This window comes from Melospiza georgiana, chromosome 9 (genome assembly GCF_028018845.1).
Source record: "Melospiza georgiana isolate bMelGeo1 chromosome 9, bMelGeo1.pri, whole genome shotgun sequence".
Classification (NCBI taxonomy): Eukaryota; Metazoa; Chordata; class Aves; order Passeriformes; family Passerellidae; genus Melospiza; species Melospiza georgiana.
In genome coordinates this window covers 8,832,178-8,851,953 of record NC_080438.1, presented here as the reverse complement: position 1 = coordinate 8,851,953, position 19,776 = coordinate 8,832,178, and the positions used below count along the sequence as shown (strand labels likewise).

At 41.0% G+C, this 19,776-nt stretch overlaps 1 protein-coding gene across 1 annotated transcript in view; it reads right to left on the bottom strand.

The window, feature by feature from the left end:
• CDC73 (cell division cycle 73) overlaps positions 1-19,528 on the bottom strand; it is a 101,639-nt gene extending 82,111 nt beyond the window's left edge. Inside the window, exons 1-7 of the mRNA XM_058030705.1 lie at positions 19,374-19,528; positions 13,993-14,098; positions 12,919-12,988; positions 11,872-11,934; positions 11,732-11,784; positions 11,220-11,308; positions 9,671-9,887 (exon numbers count right to left, since the gene is read on the bottom strand). Coding sequence (XP_057886688.1) covers positions 9,671-9,887; positions 11,220-11,308; positions 11,732-11,784; positions 11,872-11,934; positions 12,919-12,988; positions 13,993-14,098; positions 19,374-19,504 — 729 coding nt within the window. The 5' untranslated portion in view covers positions 19,505-19,528. The remainder of the gene's footprint in view (positions 1-9,670; positions 9,888-11,219; positions 11,309-11,731; positions 11,785-11,871; positions 11,935-12,918; positions 12,989-13,992; positions 14,099-19,373) is intronic.
• Positions 19,529-19,776: the final 248 nt, after the last annotated feature.

Below are 19,776 nucleotides of genomic sequence, written 5' to 3'. Positions count from 1 at the left end.
TCAGAGAGTTGTACTGCACAGCTTCCCTAAGCCTGCTCACTTGACCTCAGTGAACATCCTGTCAATCCACTGTAAGCCACCAAGGGCAGGAACCGAAAAACCACCAGAAACCTCTTATGAAGGCAAAGCCATCCCCTGAGCAAACCCAGTTCTTTTGACAAGCTCTGAAAGAACTCACATAAAACTGTATTTAAAGTTCTTTTCAGTCAGAAAAATCCCAGGGGGAAAGACTTTCAAGAACTGCAAGCCATGCACATATCAATTATAAAAGGATACTCAAAGTCCAAACTACAAGCTTTCACTGCAAATTCAGATTTCTCACTAACTGTGGCCTGGGCATCATATCAATCAAAATTCTTGTCATTGTGCTTTATCACACACTGTCTTTTCTGTGCTTTATCACACACTGTCTCTAGGAAACAAGGCTACTCCATCTCCTGAAACTCAAAAGGAGGAGCTAATTAACAAGAGGAGCAATGTCTTAAGAGTGACTGTCCCTGCAGAACCCAAATCTCCCAGTCACAAGGAAGTTGCAACCAACATTCACATCCATATTTTACTCATAAAACCTACAGTTAATATAGTCTTAAAGGGACTAAAAGTTCTAATTTCAAATTATGAACTTTTCCAAGGCCTTTAAATACATGGGACTTTAAAAGTCTTAAATTGCACATCCTGGACCAAACTCAGGTAAAAACCCCACAAGGCTGTTTCTCCCATCTGCTGAAAACAAGCCACTAATAAGCATGGAATCAGAAGTACTCTTGCTGATATCTTTTTTCCACAGCATGAAAATGCAAGTCCCCCAGGGCCATGACTAATGACTATTTGGAAGGGGAGAAAGCCAGCAGTGTTTTAACAAGCACTCAAACCAACATCATCTTCTTGCTGGTCACTGGCTTGGTCAGGGATATGGGATTATATTACCGTGACAGAAAAATGATTGAGCAGCAAGAGCACTGCATGTACCTGCTGATTTGTAAAGCCCTGCAGAGTTGAAGACTGCTAAGCTTTCATTGTTCATCCCTTCAGAGATCAGAATATGAATATCCATTAGCTTCTGCCCTAGATTTAGTTAAACTTAGTTAAACCAAGTGCAACACTTTTACTACCAAAAACTTATGATTTGAGGGACAGAGCAGAAGAGGATAAAAAACCCAAACATCAAAATATTTGTTTCTCTGCACAGATGCTCTATCCCTTGCCAATACAGTGACTAACACACATCAACTCAAGTTACTATCACTAGTGGTGATTTAATGCCAGAATGTTTGTGGAGAAATCCCAGGGCCAGTCAGATCAGACTGCTCTCATAAGGAAGGCTTAATGAAGTCACATCACTAACTAAATTTCTTTTGTATTAAAAATACTTCCATCACAATATATCACCGTGTATTCTAAAAATTGCAGTCTTTAATTTCTGTAGCCCACCATAACCCTAACTCTCATTAACAAAGACTTCTAGTCATTACAGCAGCTTCATCAGGCTAGCAAAAATAAATAAATATTTTTTTAATAGTGATCATAAAGGATAAACATTGGTTTCAGCTTCATTAAAAGCAATTATTGAGGGAAAAAAATTGAAGAAAAGCATACTTCATCTCAATCATCTGACAAAAATAAAACCTTAAATCTAACATGTAAAACTAGAAGTATACACCCTGTTAGACAATATGGCTTACAGTGCTTCAAAAGTTTCCTATAGCTAAGTTGTAACCAATTTTTAATCAGATTTACATTCTGGTGTTTCACTGCAGAAAAAAGCACATATAATTTCAAAAAAACTCTTGAACTGAAAGAAAGGATTTCCTGGACATGCATCCCAGGAAAATCAAGATCTGCAGAGTGCTGTAAACATTGTCCAGACTTAGAGTAGGGCTGGAGAAGGAAGAATTGAGCCCCAGCTACATTTCTTTACACATTTGCTTGATATGCTGAGACATACTGCTAAATCCTTCACAGCCACTGGCAGACTGAAAGGCACGATGCTGTGCTGAAAGGCAATATTCCCATCACACATCCTCAGTAATTCCTATATATGGCATGACAAGGAAAATGAAAACAGCACTGAGATGGCCTCATAAAAGTACAGCAGAAATTAAAACACTGCTCATAAGGAACATGAAGTGATAAACTGTATATTTAAAAGAAATATTTTGCACATCTAAAATTAAAGCACATATTTAAATCTTAAATTCAAATCAAAAAGTAAGAAATCATTTAAGGCATCACTCTCCTATGCCTTCAGAATACATATCTCCAATTTGCAAACTGTTCACCAAGTTTGAAGTTGATTTTCTCTCCTCCCTGCTCTTATAATTCCCAACTGCAGGGACTCCTGGTACCCCTCAAACTGCTCTCTGCACACCTTGGAGCTGGACAAGCCATGCTGGGGCACACAACAGGCACACCACCACACAGAGTGCTGATCAACCACCTGAACAAACAGGTGTTTGTAATCCTGCTTCCAGGACAATGGCAGTTTAAGAAATTCACATTACATTACTGGAATTTATATCGCTAAACAACTAAGAGCACATGATGACTCTGCCAAGCTTCAGATTAGGGAACCTATAAAAAAGGCTGATAAAAATTGAACTTGTTACTAACTGTTCAGAGAAAAAAAAAATCATGCTCCTTTCACAAAAAGTTAATCTGGGCATTTCTTTGTGTTCCACTCATTAAGTTAACTGTGAATTACTAAAGCAGAACTGAAAACATAGCTGTGAGTGGTATTTACTCTCTGTATAGCTGTGGACTATGCACCCTGTATACTTGTGGACTAAGTGTTCAGTAAAATGTGCAATTTTCACTTGTTCTATGTTATCTTCACTAAATTTTTATAGCAAGAATATTATATGAAAGACAACTGAAACATGTAATTTGAAATGTTAATTCAGAAGTGTGAAACAGCAGCAACACTGTAACAGCCTGAAAATACAGTACAGCATAAAAGCTCAAAAATTCTAATCCCCTTGATACATAGTCCTAGTTTATTTCTCCTATGAATGCAGCATATGGAAATACATAATTTTTTAACAGCTATGTCAGAGCAGTGTTTAAGGAATCACTTTATAGCTGACCTAAGTATTCCTTCAGGAAACATAATGCTTTATTCTACAGCTTTTTTGGTCAAATTTAAGGCACGTAAAGACAAAACAAGATCTATTATTACTCAATGTAAATACAATCTTTAAAATCTGCCCAATCTTTCCTTTAAGTGCTACATACAAAATGCTTGCAGTAGTGCCTGGCAGCAATAAAAGAATCTGCCTAGTTTTACTAAGGAAGCCAGTCCTGCACAAATTGGAGTTTGGTCACTCAAGCCGTCCTGTGACATTTGTGCACAGCCCCTCCAAAGCCAACCTCCTGCTCCACCTGGAGCACTGATGAGGACACCAGTTGCCCTTAGCCTGGCACACCTCTACTTTTGCACTTTGCTGTTCAAGTCTCACTGCTGTGAACTCCAGGAACGTGAGACAATTCTGCCACCTAGAGCCCACACATAAAGACGCTTTTACAATTCTTAAAATATCCAACATTTTACTCTCAGACCTCTTAGTTGTCTAAAGTGATGGAAATACTATTAGTCTTGCTTCAAAATTGTTTTTCCGGCTAAATTAAATTACTGCAACTTCAATAACAGCTGCAATATTAACCTCCTCACAGGTGACTTCACTAGTAAGAATGATCAAGAGTCAGAACAAAAGTATGATTTCTCACATTTACTTCAAATACAGCACTTACTGTGAAAAGGACAAAACCTATAAAGAAAATACATGAATTTTAAAAATAAAATATGCAAGTACTAATTGCAGTAGTAATATTTTGCAGGTGGTAACACAAAACTAAAAATCATGACCACCACAAAGGTAAGCTACACATGTGGGAAAAAAACCCAGTTCTGCTCTTTAATACTTGTGTGCAAGAACACAGAAGACCATAAAATAACAAGAATCTGGAATAATTCAGATGCTGTATTAGATAAATTTGCAGTTGTGGGTTACATCCAAGGTAAATGCCACAGAGCAGGAAAATGCCAACTCCTCCAGGTAGGTAAGCTATAAACTCCAATCATCCTGCTCAGTTCTGCTCTTCTTTCACCATGCACACAAATATACCCAGAAGCTGGGGGGTGACACAATGGGGAAATACCAATCAAAGTTATGAAATTTAATACATAAAACTTCACAGTCAAGAGCCATGAGAGTCTATTCCCTTCTCTACGAACATCTTGTGTCATGAATAACACGGCATCAGGTAATCTTCCCAAAGAAAAGTACAGATAACTAGTACATTACAGCAGGGCTGCACTAACTAAAGATATAAAAGCTGAAAATCTATGAAGGCTTAAAAAGCAATGTTGCTCATTTTATCAAAATACTTGTTATACAAGATTTCTATGCTTTCAACACATAACTTAAGAAAATGTGCTGGATAGCCCAGTCTAAGACTTTCACATAAGAACAGAGGATATATAAATAGAAGGATCAAGGCAGGAAAATATTTTACTCAGGCTTAGTTCATACCTTATTAGAAAAAAAAGAACAATTTTATATTAAAAATTGTAATTTAGAATATTTTTTGAATATTTTGTATCTAGTAAGCAGAGAAAATATAACTACCCAGACTGCAAGAGAATCAAATTCACCAGTCTGCAGCACTGAAGCAACAGCAAGAAAAAAACCAGACCATTGCTTCAATATGTCAACCTTGACCTTGTAAGTAATATACAGTTAAAGGAACAAGGTTACACTTACAGAAAGATACAATTTCATGATGTAAAGGTTATGAAACTAGAGACTCAGTTACACCTAACTCTGATCCCATATCAAGTCTTAACAGTTTTTCCATTATAAACAGTTACCTGCAGAAAGAGCCCACATCCCCATCATTCTTAGATTTGACACACACCTAACTCCATTAGAAATGTGTATACCTCAAATGCCAATTTCTCCTGTCCAACTTACATGGTTCCAGTTCAGAGCTTTTCCCTGGACTGTCTCCAGGCAGGCAGTAATGTTCAGATGCCATACAGGTCACTCATTGCCATATATGCCTGGCAAAGTCTTCAACAGATTTACACAAGGCTTAGGGAGGAGAAAATATTTACAGATGTGCTAAAAGCTGAGAAATGGACCAAAGCAGGAGAAAATATTTACAGATGTGCTAAAAGCTGAGAAATGGACCAAAGCAGGAGCTGGACCAGCTGCTGACAGATGTGTAAATGCATCTGCCTGGACAATGCATCTACACCAGGAGTGTGCAGCCACTGTTCAGCTTCTCAACTGTAGAGATTTAAAAAGGTTATGTGCTATAACCTTTAAGACTCCCCATATCTTTGACAGGCTGGATTATGTTATTTCCTTGTACAGAGGGTTAGAGTTCACTTGAGAAAATATAATTCTAATATACTTGCAACTGTGAGAAAAGATAAGTGAAGAGTGCAGGCCAAAATGCAAAGTTTTAGCAGTAACTGTAGCATTTTCCCCTGAACTGGGTGTGGCTGAGGTGGAGTTAATTCAGTCCCAGCTGCCCAGGTAGTGCTGCAGTGTGCCCTGGCAGGCAGGGAGGTGCTGATGCCAGCCCAGTGTTCTGGCTGCTGCTGAGCAGTGCTGACCCAGCCCCAAGGCTGCCTTCCTCACCACTCTGTGGGGCTGGGCAGGATCTGAGAGGACAGCCAGGACAGCTGACTCCAGGGATATTCCCCATCACAGACATCTGCTCAGCAGTAAAAGCTAAGAGAAAGAAGGAGGAGAGATTTCTTGCTACAATATTTGTCTTCAGGAGCAACTGCTCAAGGTACCCAAGCCCTGCTCCCCAGAAGTGCCTCAAGATCTGCTGATGGGAAGCAGAGAATACATCTTTTGTCCTCCTTTGCTTCCCCACACAACCTTTGTTTTTATTAAACTGCCTTTATTTTGACCCACACATTTTTTTTGCATTTTATTTTCTCCCAGCCATCCTGCTGAGGAGGGAAGCAGCTTGGTGGGCACCTGTCATTCATCCAAACAAGATCAACCCACCACACTCCACAAAAAGAAAGTTTTCATCCTTTTCTTTTTTTAAAGACCATCTGAAATGCTCAGAGCTGCTCATATCAGAACACTGGTTCATTTCCAAAAGTTACAAATCCACAAGGCCAGTATTAGTGAATTTCCAAGAATCCAGTTTAAGATCCCACCCAGTTACCATGCTGCTTATCTAAGAAATGGTTCTGAGCAAGCTGGGAGATAAAAAATAAATAATGAAATATAAATCAAGTACACCAGCAGTCACAGAAAAAAACACACTCTCCAAATACACCTGTGAATGCTACTTAAATTTGTTCCCATGGGAAAAATTCAAGTGCCAAATACATTTACAGTAGAGATGAAAAGAGGAGCTTTTCCTTCAGAAAAGGTTGCTGTTGCCTGCTACAGAAGACCATAAGAACAAAAGGATTTTTAGGAAAGAAAGCTAGAGGAAGGATGCAAAATGAAAGAATCAATTTCAGTATAAACAGGGGATTTTTTTCCTAGATATTCAATGATTTGTTTTACAAAACAGTCTCCCATTTATCTAAAAACATGAATACAGCTGAAACCTGTGCAGAGCACTGATGCAAAACTTAACATTTCAAACACTTATGATAGTAAACAGTCTATGTATGGATTCAAAACTCTTTCTGAAATTAAATTCCTTTAAACAATATATACTGTCAAAGAGTCCTAAAATTAAGTCACTATGAGAAGGAAAAAATCTTTATACTAAACAGATGCAATTTGGCTCTGAAAAGTGATCACATAAAAATGCCACATTATTCATAAAAATTTAGAAGACTGCAGTACAGACTTGGGGAAGGCCAACAAAATTTAAAACAGAGAGAGCAGGATGATTCATCTACTAGGAATTAAATCAACACTGACTTTCCAAAAGAGGTAGAACTGCATAATAATGACACAGAAAACTAGGGAATAAGAACTCAACAAAAAGTTTTAAGCAAAACGTAACAATAAGCAAGCAGATAAATGCAAATGTAGAAATCTTAAAATTAAAAGAGGACAGGTGAACTGAAATGTCTGATTTTACACACAATAGGAACCTCACAGAAATCAGTAAAAAAACATCCAGGGATCAATGCAACATCTGATCAAAAGAGGGTAGCAGAGAGGTCACACAGACAAGGGACCTGTGTGATGCATCACAGAAATCTTAAGGGTCAAATAAACTGAAATAAACTGGGAATGACATAGCTGCTGAAGCACCTTCTACAACAGGAGCATCAATGCACTGAAATTACACATTCTTACAAACCAAAAAACAAAACTCGTAGCCAGGAAAGTATCTGTAATTTCAGCAAAGGGATATTTGTGACAATGAAGATGCTGACAATAAAAGCAGCAGGTAAAAGGACAGAATGCAAGTATCATGAGAACTTTTTAAATGTTAAAAAGGAACACTACATCACCAGAGACTTAAAAAACATCCGGGAACAGTTCCATAAAGCTAACTTCAGAATTGGGAAGTGTGTCCAAAAGGAGAAACAGTAAATGCTTCAGAAATACAGTTAATATTTTTGACATCTGTGAAGAATTTGGAGGAGCATATTGCTGGAGGAATCAATATTTTCCTCAAACATATCAAAAGCAAAGGAAACCTGTCAGTAAGCTGAAAAGGTCAAGAATTTTTTTTCTACTGTGGCCTTTTACTTTTGTGTACTTTTTGCATCTTAAGCTGTTTGTGCATCTTAGTTCATTTACAGAGAACACTGAGAAAAGCTACACACACAGGAGTGTTTCTCTGTGGAAAAGAGTCTCAGAAGCAGCCTTGGACTGAAGCAATTTTTGCAAAGAAACAACAAAATTTACATTTAGGAGTGCTCACTGTTTGTTATCACTCACCCAGGAGTTCCAAAGGAATTCAGATATTAAAAAGGCATGAACTGTTAAAGTCAATTTTGGTTTTAAATACTCTAGGAGGATTCAAGAGGCTGCAGATAAACCCATACCAAGCAGATAGCGAAAATTTACAATAAAAAGAATTATCAGGCACATCAGCAATTCAAGTATCATATAGAAGAGTCAAAACAGCACTGGCAGAGCAGTATCAGGCTTCCCTGATCAAAATTTTTTAAAGGAACAGGGAAGGAGGGAAGAAATTATTTGCCTGAGACAACGTATCTGAGTTTCTTTACAACTTTCAAGAAAGTCTTTACAAAGGTTCTTGAAATAGAGGGGGAAAAAGGAAAAAACCCCAAAAACCAAACAACCCACCCAACCAAACTATAAATGAAAAAGCTGAGCTGTTGTGGGATAAATCACAGCCCTCAGCAACACGTGATGTTTCTCTATCTACTTACTTTCACTGCTACTTGTTGGAAAATATAAACATTAACACTCGGTGATTGCTGTCCAAGCTACCAAGAATGTTCCTGCAAGCCTGCACAAACCGAAATAGAAGATTTGCTGTTATGCCCATACACTCATCAGGCTGCTCACAGTAACTGCACCCAAGAGCAAACTTCACCTCTTGTTTCTTGCCTTTCTCCCTGGGTCATGTTTTGCTTAAAGTCACAACCTCATCTCACTGTTACTACAGGGACACTACAACGAAAACATTCATCTCTTCCCTACTCACTGAGTGTAATTTCACTCAGAAGAAAAGTAGAGATAGGAATGCCATGAATGATTCACAAAACGAAGAAGAGCTACAGAGATTCCTTTGGTACAAATCTTCCCAATGACTAAAACATCAAAGCTTTTACCAATTTATCAGCTCTCAGCAGCGAGGCTGCTACAAATCTCTGAGATTCAGAGAAGCAACACTCACTCTGTAGGTGGCACACAGGAATGTGCCACATACCCAGTAATTACCCCATCATTCATGAATTAAATTATTCTACCCTGGGACAATACTGGGAAGTTGAGAGTTATGTAAAATACTGTTAAAAATAAGACAAATGAAGACAGTTCATTTATTTCTAAACATTATTTTCCTGTGACAATACTTAAAAGAAGTAGTGAAGGCAAAGGATGCAGTTTGACAATAACCTCAGGAAAAGAGACCCTTGAAATCTTTTAGAAATTGACTTACTGCTTCCTCAAATTTAGTGCCAAGTAGCTCTGCAATAAAGAAAGCTTCACTGACCGAAGAGAGCAAGCTGTCAGCTGTGCTTGCAACCATGTTCAGAATAGCACCTAACCAAGTGCAGCCCAAAGGAGCATCAAGGGACAAAAACCTCTTCATGGCAACACTCTCTGGTTTTGTTCATTCCAGCATTTCTCCTCCCCACTTTTTTGGTGCTTTCTACAATGTAGAAGCCTTTGGGCTTCCAACGAACCTGCATTTTCTTTCTGTCAATTACTCCCCACTTTGGTCTGTTTCCAACCCATTCCTGGAGCCCTCCCCACTGCAGGGCCAAGCCAGCTTTGGTTAAGAGGAATTAGGTGATTACTTAGTATCTTTTAAATGGCTGAAGCAAGTAGCTGGAGATACAGTTTAGATTTACTGTAACATGATAAGGACAAACACTTTTGTCACTGTGCCAACTGCCCTGCAAGCCCACCTTTATACATGGAACACTGAGCATAATCCCACTGTCATCTCTGATTAACAAACTAGATACAGAAAATGAAAATGCAGTTTGTCACAGGGATCATAAGACCCACCTTCATATTCAGAGCATTACCTTGCCTGTGCTTTGTAAGATTGTGGTTCTTGTCCTCCATACTCTCTCCCTGCTGACAATATCTCTAGTTACATCCACTTCAGCATCAACAAAACTTCTCTGTTTGAGAGCAGTTATGTCATCATCCAGATCAGTTTTGATAGTGGATCTTTTCTTTGCCATGATTTTGGCTTTGATAGCAGCAATTTTTTCCACTGACATAGCTTCAGACAAGGACCTAAATGAGCAAAAGTAACAGCAGAGACTGAATTATTGCACAAACAATTCTTCCGAAAGAATATCTGAATAAGTAACTTCATCCTGCCCAAGTTTAAGGCTGTGCTATAAACCACAAAACAGTCATCTTATATACACACTGAAATATCATGTAGGCTTGGCATTTCTGTTTTAGGCATGTGAATCCAATTTGTGACAAAAAACTCACAGAACTAACACAAAGACCATCCAAAAACCCTAACTATACCAAACAAAAATAAAGAACCCAAATGTAAATCATCAGGACTAACACCTTCATTTATAACAACATCCAAATTTCAGTTCCCTGTTATTTTTAGTGGATTAGAATTTTGTCAGCCTACCTCTGGCTGCTCTGAGGCTTTCAAAGCATTACTCTAAACCTTGGCTGAGGTGCAGTTATGTGGACTTGGTCCCTTGGAAGATGTGATACCATCTCAGACCATGCAGGTCAGCAAACAGATGGTGGGAACCTTGTCCACATTCATCTGGGTTTGAGAGAACTCACTCGAGTCCAAGAGAACAACACCTCTGTGTGTTTGTTTTAAACTGTAAACAGCATTGGGCTATCAGGGAGCTCTACTGTTTTGCAGGTGAGCTGAAGAAAAAAAGCTCAAGACTGAATTGCACAATACTAACTGTTGATACCAATTTTACTATTACATAGGGTTGTTTTTCCTTTGAGAACACATGAAAAAATTAATGCAAGTACTGGCAGTGAAGCATTGTACTTTGTAACTACGTCATGGGGAAGGGAACTTGTTTGTGCTGCTGCTTGGTGCACAGCAGGGTCGAGCACAGAGGTGAAACTCACCACCTGTAAATATTTGTACTTTTTTCAAAAGGGTAGCTGTTTACATTCAGCATTAAAAGAACTGGTAACTAGAGAACATAAACTAATTCAAACAACTCACTGCAGCATTGCAAAGCTGTAATACACTCAAGGTAGCATCCACATTATTAGTTTATACAAAAATCACACATACTTCAATTTTTTTCTTATGCTTTCTATCTATGCCACAAACAGGTTTTTTTCCTATCATTTCCTTCTAAGTATACCTATACGACGAGATAGGAAGAAAACACTCAAAGTACATATTTTTCATGTGCTTAGCTATAATTATGGATTTTAGAAATGCCTCAAATCTGCACTGTCATAAGTGTTTCAAGGTCTGACTCCTCGAACATTACTGAGAGTGTCAAAGAGGAAAATTGCCATTGAGAGCTGCTGGACAGAAGTAAAAGTGGCTGCTTTTAGCAGAAATTGTTCTCCATCCTGTAATTAAGCTTTAGGCATAAGGAACAGTAATCCCACCTGATCTGCTCTGTTTGCACGATGCCCTCTTTGTGTCCTTCCAGCCGAGCTGCCAAGCGCTCCTTGTCCAGGCGCACACACTCCTCATCCTGCAAGGAACAGTCTTGTTTAAGTTCTGTGCACTCTCTTTTCAAATAGAAACACAGCTAGAATTAAAGCTATTCACAAGTATTTTCTTCACATTTGCAAAGACGCTCTTTATTTCCAATGATTTTTGATCTGAATGTTATCATTAAGTCCAGAGCTATTGGAATCACAATTGTTCAAATCTAATTTCTAACCCCTTCCAGTTCCCATTCCCATGAAGTTCTAACCCTTTTCATTTCCCATTCCCATGGAGTTCTAACCCTTTTCATTTCCCATTCCCATGGAGTTCTAACCCCTTCCAGTTCCCACTCCATGTTACCTGTACACCAAAGGACAGGTAACCCAATGGAATTCCTACAAAAACAGATCAACACCCTAATTTACCTCCACCAACAATTTATACTGATGACAGTCACTGTCATTACCTCTATTCTTGGTTTCTTGGCTTCTGCTAATATTTCATCTGCTGCTCTTTTAACTAGAAGAAAAAGAGGACATTAAAAATGCAAGATTGTAGTAGATTTTTATAAAATAACCTCGAAGTTATTTTATAGTTAAACTGTACCTTGAGTGGATCGTTGAAGGCCAATTTCAAGTGGAGCACTTCTGTCTATGCTTGATGAGGTTGCTGCATTCAAACAGAACATTCAGTTTAAAAAGAAAATATTTGCAATAATATTTGGGTATAAAAGAAGGACAATAGACAAAGTGCAACAATGGAAGCTCTACATATTAGGTAGCAAAGGTGGTAAAAGACTGGGACTAGTGGAACCAATCAGAACCTGACAAGGTAAAGTTAAATTATGTTGCTGAGGTTCATTTGGCCCTTCTTTAAAAAGTGCATCGGACCAGGTGACCTCTTCTGGTCCATTCTAACATAAATTAAGCAGTGATTCTATGATCTCTATATACCACTCATAAAAGAAAACAGTCACAATGAGAATTAGACTCAAAAATCAAGATCTACTGGTTTGTCTAGTTTTGTTTTTTTTTTTTAAAGACAACCTGGTGATCCCTTCAAAATATAAAGTGATTTTACTCATCATTACAGAAATAATATACTCCAGGATATTTAAAATTTAAAGACCACCTACGAAGCAGAGGATCTTACAAAGGTGATATTTCTGTTTTTCTCAGAGAAACCTCTGATTATCGTTAACAAAAAATTTAAGATGATGAAATGCTAGGCAAATCTGCCAGACTGACAAAGTAGTAATTCCATATATTTTATTACACTGAAGATGTCATCCCACACATTTCTTGCATTCAAGATCAATGTACTACTGAAAGCTTCCCATAGTCTAAGAAAGGAACAAGCATACATGCTAAGCATTCTAACACAGAATTATTAACCAGAGTAGGTTAATAGTAATAATAATGTTCACCTCTAAACATGCATGTAGGAATGCAGCTCCTATCCAAGCAAAACAGTTAATTTAAGAACAATTAAAATGCAAGAAATAATAACTTTGTTTGAGAAGTTTAGCACATTCAGTTAAGAAGCAAACTGCCTATTTGTCATCCAGCCTTCCCCTCCTAGCCCTCACTTGTGCCAAGAAAATGAAGCAGTAAAGAGCACTGTGTGTCCAAATCAAAAGAACACATCACTCACATGTTTCCCCATTTAGGTATGCAAGCAAGTCTTTCCTATCAGGTCTTCTTACCACAGGAATGTTTTCAGTCTGAAAAGACAGCAGATGTGACATTAAACTGTTCTTCCCTCACAGCAACTCACTGAAGATTTTTTACTTTTACCAAAAACTACTCACTCACACCAAGACATCACCATGTGTCCTCCACCCAATGAAGTTTAACTACCAAGCTTAAAGTGCAACCACATCCTAGAGGATGTTCAGCTACACAGAGTTAAACATACAGCCTGCTACAAAACTGAAAGAGAGGGCAGCCTTTTTCCTCCTTCCCTTCAAACTTGCAAATAAGATCAAGAACAAGTGTGTGTTTTATCACACACACAAACACTTCCCTGCCAGGAATCTGTGTTGATACATAGAAATCAGGTATTTCAATTGTGTTGTTCCACACCTGCTGTCTCAGGTAACAATGAAGCACAAGGGAAGATGAAGAGTGGCCTCATACAGAACAGTCAAATGGAAATTAAAAGGACTTGTAAAAAATTCCTTTATCTTTATTTGTAGGGCTTAATCAATATTTTTTTTATTGGATTGCTTACTTCCAAGTCCACTCCAAAGCTGTTCTGCTTTTCTCCATTCTGGAGTTCAGCTTTTCCCCATTCTGGAAATCCCTGCCATCTAAGGCACTAAAGGATCATCTAGATTGGGATCACTCCACACAACAGATGAACAAAAGTACTCCTGAAATAGTTTAGTGCTGGAGACCACTATGTCCATAGACTATCATGGACAGTAATTATTATTACTGTTAATAACTGGTTAACAAACTCTTGCTGTAAACATAATTTGGTGGTTTGAAGGGATAATCTGTTAGGAATTGAATTGTCAAGAAAAATACTCCACACCCTGACAGGACTTATCAAGTGATCCTTGTGCAGAGGTGATTGTTTTTAAACACACACACTCTGCTGCATCTCATTCTCACTTTCCCCAGCCAAACTGATACACACAAGTGCATTTATCATTGCCTGAAAATAACTACACACATAATCATCATCACAAGACAAAAATCACATTTTGTATGGTTTACTTACTGCAGCACGACGGACGTACACAGGATGGGAAAGGTGCACATTATTGAGCAGGAACAAGATAGAATCCAAAGTGTAGTATTCCCTGGGCTGGCCCTCTTTCCCTGTCCTGTAAAACAAGAAAAGGTTGTAGCATTTAATTTCTCCATCTCTGTCTCAAGCACATCCTCTTTTCGAAAAGGTCTCTTTTCTTTCCAGGTGACAGTTTAAAAAGCAAGCACTAAACATTATTATCAGGCTATTGCCAAACTAGTGAGCTCTCAATTGTGCTAAAGATTTCAGGTGAGGAAGATGAGTTCTTGCTGCCTCTTCAATGAATGAATTATTAAAAAAAAAAAAAACCCTTCCCAAAGTAAGAGTTGGGTGTGCTGTAAAATAAATAAGCAAGACTTGGGAAATGTAAGTACACATTCCCTCTCATTCACACTATTTATTCTGATTATCAAATCATCATATGTGAGACAGCCAGACAAACAGAACTGAGCTGCAAATGAAATAAAGCATTACATCATCTTCAGGTACAACAGGTCAGAATGCTCAGCACTGGAGAAAGCACAGTGTGAACTTGGGACATATAAATCCCACAAAGTCTAGGGAGCAAAGGGTTCAAAACAGTGCCCAAAGATTAAAATAAGGAGTGACTACAAACTAACTGCACAAGAAAATCAGCAAAATGCTGATGGATACAAAATCCCATACTGAAGTCAGACCACATCAGAGCAACACAACAGCATCAAGTTCAATGTGAGCTTTCAAACAGCTTGTTTCAAAGATACAGCTCTTAAGGCTAAAAGGGAACTTGCTCTGTGCAACTATTCACAAAAAAAAAAAACCCAAACAAACCACACCAAACAAGGCCAAATAAATGCTTGGCTCAGCTTGGCTCCAAGTACATTGCACAGAATTCCCCCCTCTCACCCATTATGCTGTTACTACAAGATTTTTTAGGGAAGCAACGCCTGTCCATGTTTCAAAACCCCCATTCCCTAAACACTGCCAGTACTCTGAGAAACAGCCTGGCAGCCAGGAAAGCAGCAAGGGCAGCAATTCCACTGCCCAGCCCCACTGTGGGACATGTCCAACCCCAGCTCCAGGCAGGACAGGGCTCCTCCACACTGCCCAGTCCCTGTCCCTGACCAGCTGGCTCACCTTAAAGCCAGAGCAAGAGAAGCCACCACAAAACCAGCCCAAAGCTATAAATTCAAGACTAGCAGAGAATTTTCAACAAACAAGAAATTTCAGGAAGAAGCCCTTTCATTAAAAGAGTTTTCCCTCTAAGTACAGTGGCTTTACTCATGGCTCATCATCAGCACCAAAACACACAGCACAGAAGTGCCAGCCTCACTGGGGGAAGGGAGAGGAAATAAATACTCAGTCAAAACTTTATGGAGCCTGGAAGAGCCACACAAAAATCTACTAAACCAACAGAAGTGAAAGCCTGTTTTCTCAGTACTGTGGATTTAATGCCACCTACTGCTGTGCTTGTCATTACTTTTCTGAAATTAGCTAAGAGTGCCCAACAACCTGTTCAGAACTTATTACCAGCACTAAAGTTCAAAATCTCACCTTCACAATGATGCCTGAGAAAACCAATGTAAGAATAACATCCAGAGAAAAGGGATTCAGGATACCAGAACTGTAGAATAAAGGGTCTCTCTTACCACTGTCCCTTCCTTCCAAAAACCTGGTGTGTTTGAGGTGGAGGGTGCCTGGTCTGCAGAAGAACGGGAGCAGACACACAGGATTTTTCTTTCAAATGCTAAGAAGGCAAAACTTGGCTTCACAACTACAGGCAGCCACCAGAACTGGATTCCTCAGCAAGGAACTGTTTGAACAAGCAGCAAAGCAGTAAGGATCTTTGATATGGTGGTATCTAAACACACTGGAAGCACTAGCAGAAACAAAAGCTTCCTCTACACAGGCTTGGCTCCGAAGCAAAGCCATGATGTCACATGATGCAGCTGTCACTTCATTTTAAACAAACACTTCAGACTGTCTTAGTCCAGAATCACTCATTATTTCTTTGAAGTGTGCCATATGCACTGAGCATGACAGAGAAGTCCAGCTGGTCATCTACTCAACCTTTACAATATTTAGCAAGAAATGGCAAAATACAAAAACAAACAAATACTGAACCATTATGTATTAATTGAAACAATACAGTGCTACAAAGGCACAGGCATTGCCAAAGCTCAGCAGGACACAGCTGGTACTTCATCACTTCAGCCACACACACAAGAATTGCCCGTGCTCATTATGGCTCTAAGAGGATGTTTTATTAGGAGAACAAGAAATTGCACATTAATAGGAAATCATCAGATGGACAAGCAGTTGCACACAAGGAGAAAATCTAAGCCTAAACTGACATTTCAACATCACCGTGTGATCCTGCTGAATAAACAGAGAACTAAAAACAGGCAGATCTGAGGGTAGCTTGCCTCATTCAATTTACAAACATCCCAAGTAGAAATAGAAATCAATTCTTTTATTTCCCACATTCAGTTATGGTATCAATTGCAATTAGTAAAGAAAAATCTTAGGAGGCAGACCTCAACAAATTCATTAACAATCATTAAGTAAAAACGTAAGGAACAATTTCATCTCTTACAAAATAAACTCCAGCTAAAAATTGAGAAAATGTTTATATAATAAGAGAGTAAGTTTCACCTGGTAATTTTCAACACCAGGAACTGACTTCTTTCTCATCCATTCACCTCCCACCTGTGGGCACCAGGAATTGATTCATTTCTAACAGCTTTATTTCCTTTTTCCTGTTTCAAAGCCTGAAGTTTACAGACGCACCAAGGACCTGTGTCTCATCCACAAAACCAAGTAGAAATCTTTAAAACCACAAGACAAAGCACACTGAGTATCACACAACAGACAATACCCAGGGCCAGCTGCTCACTGTTTGCAAACTCAGCTGCATATCCAAGCCCTTGACTAGGCAAACAAAGCAATAAATTTCTCTGGTAGATTGATTCCTTCCTTTGGTTTTGAAACCAATTCATGCATCACTCTTCAGGGCCCATAGGTCAAAACACACAAACCACTTCATCTCAGACCACCTAGCCTTTTTCATGTGCCAGCAGGAGCATCTCTATAATTATTATCTGGAAACTAAACTGGATTCAAGTTGCTTTTCCCTCCAGGTTACCTTTACCTTGGCTTGATTCCTCAGCCCAGTTCCCTGTTTGGGTGACACTTGTGCCAGAGAGAGAGAGAAGGCACTGCAGGGCAGCACTGCTGACTCCTGCCAGCTAAGCTGCCCGAGGAGCCACAGCTAAATGTCTCCTGGGACTACTGCTAATTCTAGCAGGGACAAATGCCACTGCTGCTCTTCAGCCTGGCATTACTCTCCTCAGGCTGGAGATGCAATTACAGCTGGGGACACCTAAAACAGAACTCGAGGTTTGCTCTGTGAAAGATTAAGCCACCAACACCTGCTCAGTGCAAGCATAATTTGGGTCCTGTCAAGTGACCTGAATATAAAAGGGTTTAAATCTTGAAAGTTTTTGAGAATGTCCCTCCTGAGTGTAGCAATTACCTAAATTAGCAGCTCTTGAAGTGTGGTGTTCAAGCTACTGAGCACAGCTTGCAGAACTGGTCTCATTTTTACAGTGTCTTCAATTCAAAGCTGAGACATGCAAAATGCCACAGAGGTTGACAAGAAATGCTGTCAACTGAGAGCAGCCTGATCCTATCAAAAGCTCAGAAGCCGCTGGTCTAAACCAAGATTTAAAGAACAAAACTCCTCAAATTCCACCACAGTGTACCCCAGGTGAGCACTCACAGCTCTGGCAGGAGCTGCTGCTGCTGCTCTGTTCACCCACACATCCTTCTTGACCAGGAAGATAAACCTGCCTGGCTGTAAGTAGCAAAAAGTTTGCTCTCCAGCTGCTTGTAGGGTTTTGGTAACAATTTCTGGGTCTAATCCAAGCTCTCCTGTTTCCTGCTCCCTGCAGAAGGGCAATGCAACTTGTTTGTCTACTTAACCACTGCTTGTCACCACTTGGGAAAAGTAACTTGTAGCAAGGAAATCACCACACCTGTCTACACACTGCCCAGCAAAAATGCAGCCAAGACTTCTAACTGCTTATCCAAATATTTTTCTTCCTCTTCAGTCTACGTACCAGTATCCCCCACTCAGCAGGAAGCACAAATAACTCCAAAAGCTTAAAGCAGGTAATGAAAATGCAGGTTTCTAGTAATATATAAGGTACAAAGTAAAATCAGCTATGAAAAGTCCACCTACAACTGAAGATAAGCAAGTAGGCTTAATTCCTTTCTCTCTCTCAATCTACGGCCAGTAATAGTCATATCATAATTATGAGGGGAAAAAATAATAATTCCTGGTCAGACTTCACTGCAAGTTTGGGATTTTGTGAGAAATCTGCAGGCATTTCTGCTTTTCAACAAAGGTTCTTTGAATAGTACCTGAGCTTTAACAAGAAGCATTTTTCCCTGTTAAGTTTGAAAAGGATTCATTGCAACTCTTTTAGTTAGGACACCAAGAAGCAGTAGCTGCTAAATTCTGAGGAAAGGCAAACAAAAAACTCCCTTGCAATGTAAACAATCCATGCTATACTAGGAAAATTCAACAGGTAAAACCCCTCATTTTCTAGAGGCTTTATAAAACCAGGCATTTTATCTGCTACAATCATTTAAGCCACGCAAACTCTCTACTTGTTTATTACGATAAGACCAACCAGGGAACAGCCTGCACCGGGTCCTGCCCAGGAAGAGGCCTCAGGTGGGGGCAGAGCACCTGCACAGCTCAGAGGGAGTCGCTCCGGGCCTCGCTGCCCTGCTCCCGGTGCTCTGGCAAAGGAGCAGCCCCGACAGCGCAGGACAGAACCACAGCCCGTGCTGAGCGGGAAGGGACCCATCGGGAGCACCGACTGCAGCTCCCGGGCCCGCGCCAAGCGCCCCAATAACCCCACCGTGCGCCCGAGAGCGTTGTCCGAGCAACAACACACCGCGTCTATTTCACCGAAAAACTTGGGAGCAGCCGCTGCCTGCTGCCGTCTCATCGCATGAGTCTGCAGGACGCGGCACGGGCAGGAGCGCCGGGAGCCGAGGAACGGCCCGGGCCCGGCTCCGCGGCTCTGCCGGCCCAGGGCAGGAGCCGGGAACGTTCCCGAAGGGAGCGGCGAGCGCTACCTGCCCGCCGGGCTGCCAGGGCACGGGGATCGCCCGCGGGACAGCCGGGCAGGGCGCCGGGGCCCCGAGGCCCTGCGGGGAGCGGCACCGGCCCGCCCGACCCGTCCGCCCCGCCGCCCGCGGAGAGCCAAGGACGGCGGCAGCCCCGTCCCCGCTGCCCCGGCGCAACTTCGGGGCAACTTCTCCCCCCGCCCGCCCCTCGCCCCGGCCGCGTCGCTTACCCCCAGATGACATAGTTGGTCTTGACGTTCTTGGGCCAGGAGAACTCTCCGAAGATCACCTCGTCGCCCTTGACCACGATCTCCTTCTTCTGCGTGTTGTACTGCCGCAGCACGCTCAGCACGTCCGCCATCTTCGCCCGGCCGCCACCGCTCCAGCCGCCGCCGCCCGCCGCAGGACCCCGCCGGCGCGCCCCGGGCTGCCCGCCGCGAATGCCTGAACCGACGCCGCCGCCGCGCCGCCTACTAGGGGCGACGCCGGACGCGTTGCCATGGGAGCGACGTGGGCCCGCCCCCGCCCGAGAGGGGGCGGGGCTGGCGGGGCGGAGGCCACGCCCCCTTGCCCCTCACGGCGGCCGCGCCCCCGCTGCCCTCACGGCGGCACCGACGGGGCGGGGCTGTGGGT